Source organism: Haplochromis burtoni, unplaced genomic scaffold (assembly GCF_018398535.1).
Source record: "Haplochromis burtoni strain Fernald_Lab_line unplaced genomic scaffold, NCSU_Asbu1 Contig_180, whole genome shotgun sequence".
NCBI lineage: Eukaryota > Metazoa > Chordata > Actinopteri > Cichliformes > Cichlidae > Haplochromis > Haplochromis burtoni.
Genome location: NW_024582541.1, coordinates 1296031 through 1298565, shown reverse-complemented (window position 1 = coordinate 1298565; position 2535 = coordinate 1296031). Strand labels below are relative to the sequence as shown.

Sequence of the window (2535 nt, the reverse complement as noted above, 5' to 3'; positions counted from 1 at the left end):
TTTGCAATGCAAAAACTAGTATGTGTTATTGTTACCTGTGCCGTTTTTAATCCAGCTGGTGAGGGATCTACTGCCTTTAGCAGCCTCACAGAGCTCATTTTGTAATGGTTTCCTCCTCTTCTTCTTACGAAGTATGTTCTGTACAGTGTTATATCATGAGTAATAATTTCCAAAAAGATTATACCTAAGTCACACACATGCAGATGTGGTCCTAGCCTGTTTGGTGCCCTGGGCGAACACTCCCTCTTGACAACAGGACAAATCAACAATTGACACTGACTAATTAATATTGAAATCTGTAACATAATGTACAATTTCTTCTTGGAGCAACTGTAACCCACATAATTTACTTAGGGATTAATAAAGTATTCTGATTGTTTCAGGATACATGACCTGCCATTGACACAGATGGTTACCTGTATCTTTTGCTCATTTCTCCTGTTCTTCTTTTCTCTTTTTTTCTAAACTGAGGACCTGATGGCTTTGAACTTTTCTTGTCCATCTTGGTTTTAATTTTGCACTCCAGTATGAACAACGAATCCCGAGGATCACCACAACATAGCCTAATAGACCTACACCTTAGTTCACAGGTTCACTTTGTCTAGGGTTTATTTCTGGGATTTTGCACAACCCAGGATTCAAATCATTAATACATAACGGGCTTGGATTTACAATATTATGAATGAAATGTGCTCTATTTGGAAGCAGCCGGCCTCCCTCCCCTTTCGATAGGTTGTGTGTGAGACATTAAATCATCAAACTATAAAATATAAATTTTCAATTGTCATTGATCCCTTTACCCCAAGTCCTACAGTGTATATTTCTTTTCTTACTCTTCTTATATTTGTTTGTTTACTTGCACTGCTGTAACTGGAGCCCCGTCGTCTCTATATACTGGACTGTATGTAGCGGTGATGACAACAAAGTTTACTTTGATTTCATCAGCGAGCAGGCGCACCGAGGGCTCTTGCGCTCACTTTTCGCATATAGAATTTCGAAAAGACATCGGTGCAAATTGTGTGATTCTGAATAAGTACGCGGGACCACTGTGTGCGGTAAGACCAACTCTTTACTCACTCACTCGAGTGATGCAACAAAAACTGCGTCTGCTCCACAACTCGGCAGTAGTGGTAAGGTTCGTTATTAAAAATATAATTTCCTTTTTGATGCAAATCCAAAATAAAGCACTGAACACCTGGGCATCGGTTATTAACCGTGCATTTACCCGGACACATTAGTCGTTTAAATATGTGTATTACTTTTATATCCCAACATTAAATGATAGAATCCTTTTTACAAACTTACTCACCAAATGCTTCTCGGATGAGATGTAAAACGTCTTCAAGAAACACCAGCTAGGGGATGGTTGCACGTCCTGCAGGAGTCCTGCAGGTTTTTTGGGCACTGGGTGGGTGACGTCTATCCCATATTCTTGGCAGGGGTGGCACCCTAAAATGATCGCTTGCTACCCCTTGTGCCACCTTGGTTGTACATATGAGAGTATTGTTTATTTATATTAGATGGTATTAAGACTTTGAACCTAGCTACAGTTATGAATATAAATTCTAAAACCGAATATATTACATAGTGTTACCCCCCCGCCCCTTCCTCAAACAACAAATGGTTCAGCCCAAAACTTTCCTACCTCCAAAAACTGGAAAAAGAGTCTGACGGTGCTGCTCTTGGAGAGGAAACTTCGAGAACGGACATGACTGAGAAAATGTTCGCAGCATAGAACTGAGGAGTCGGGTTTTTTCCCCCCACATTCCTGTCATCGGGCATACCGGTGTTCTGACAAACCGTCCTACCATAAGTAGTTTATGCACATTTGTGTTGTCACAGGGTAATTTCAGCACAAAGCTAAGTAGGTATAATGGTTTGCCACTGAACTTTGCCCATCAGAGTATGCTTGTAGCTCATATTCATAAAGCCTGGACGGTTTGCCACTTCAGTTCATGAAGTCCGAGGAGTTTTTCCGCCCCAGAGATTCGTGTCCACATTCTTGGCTTGACTCATGTGAGTACAAGATAACAATTATTACAATGTGATGTCATGTGTGCTTTCTGTGAAGCCTCAGTGCGATGCAGGGACAGTCTCATGCAGTAGTGGCAAGAATCAGTCAGGAGGGATAAGATCAATGATCTGTGAGAGGAGGGTTTATTCTGTTGCCTCTCTCATGCACCTGTTGTCACTTTTATTTACACCAAAGCAGGTGAGCTACACTCATCACAGTTTCTGCTTCCTAACTGGACAGATTATATTCCTTAAGTGTAACTCATCGTGTTTTGTTGTGATGCTCCATTATTCATCTCACCTGTTTTGTTCAACATGGATGCTTTCTGAGGACCGATGCTAATAAACATCACCACTCAAAAAAACCCCAAAACATTAACTTTTCTTAGAATGAGTTCAAAGGCGGCTGTTGCAGACACGACTGAAAACACTCAGACAAACACAGAGGGTGTCAGGTTTGTTAGATGAACTATATTTAAGACAGAACATTTGGTACAAATTACTAATCAGGTAAACCAAAGT

General features: G+C 40.8%; 1 protein-coding gene across 1 annotated transcript in view; it reads right to left on the bottom strand.

Annotated features, from left to right (window-relative positions):
* LOC121815316 (chondroadherin-like protein) overlaps positions 1-120 on the bottom strand; it is a gene marked incomplete at both ends in the record, with an annotated part of 3177 nt that extends 3057 nt beyond the window's left edge. Inside the window, 1 exon segment of the mRNA XM_042225733.1 lies at positions 36-120. Coding sequence (XP_042081667.1) covers positions 36-98 — 63 coding nt within the window.
* Positions 121-2535: the final 2415 nt, after the last annotated feature.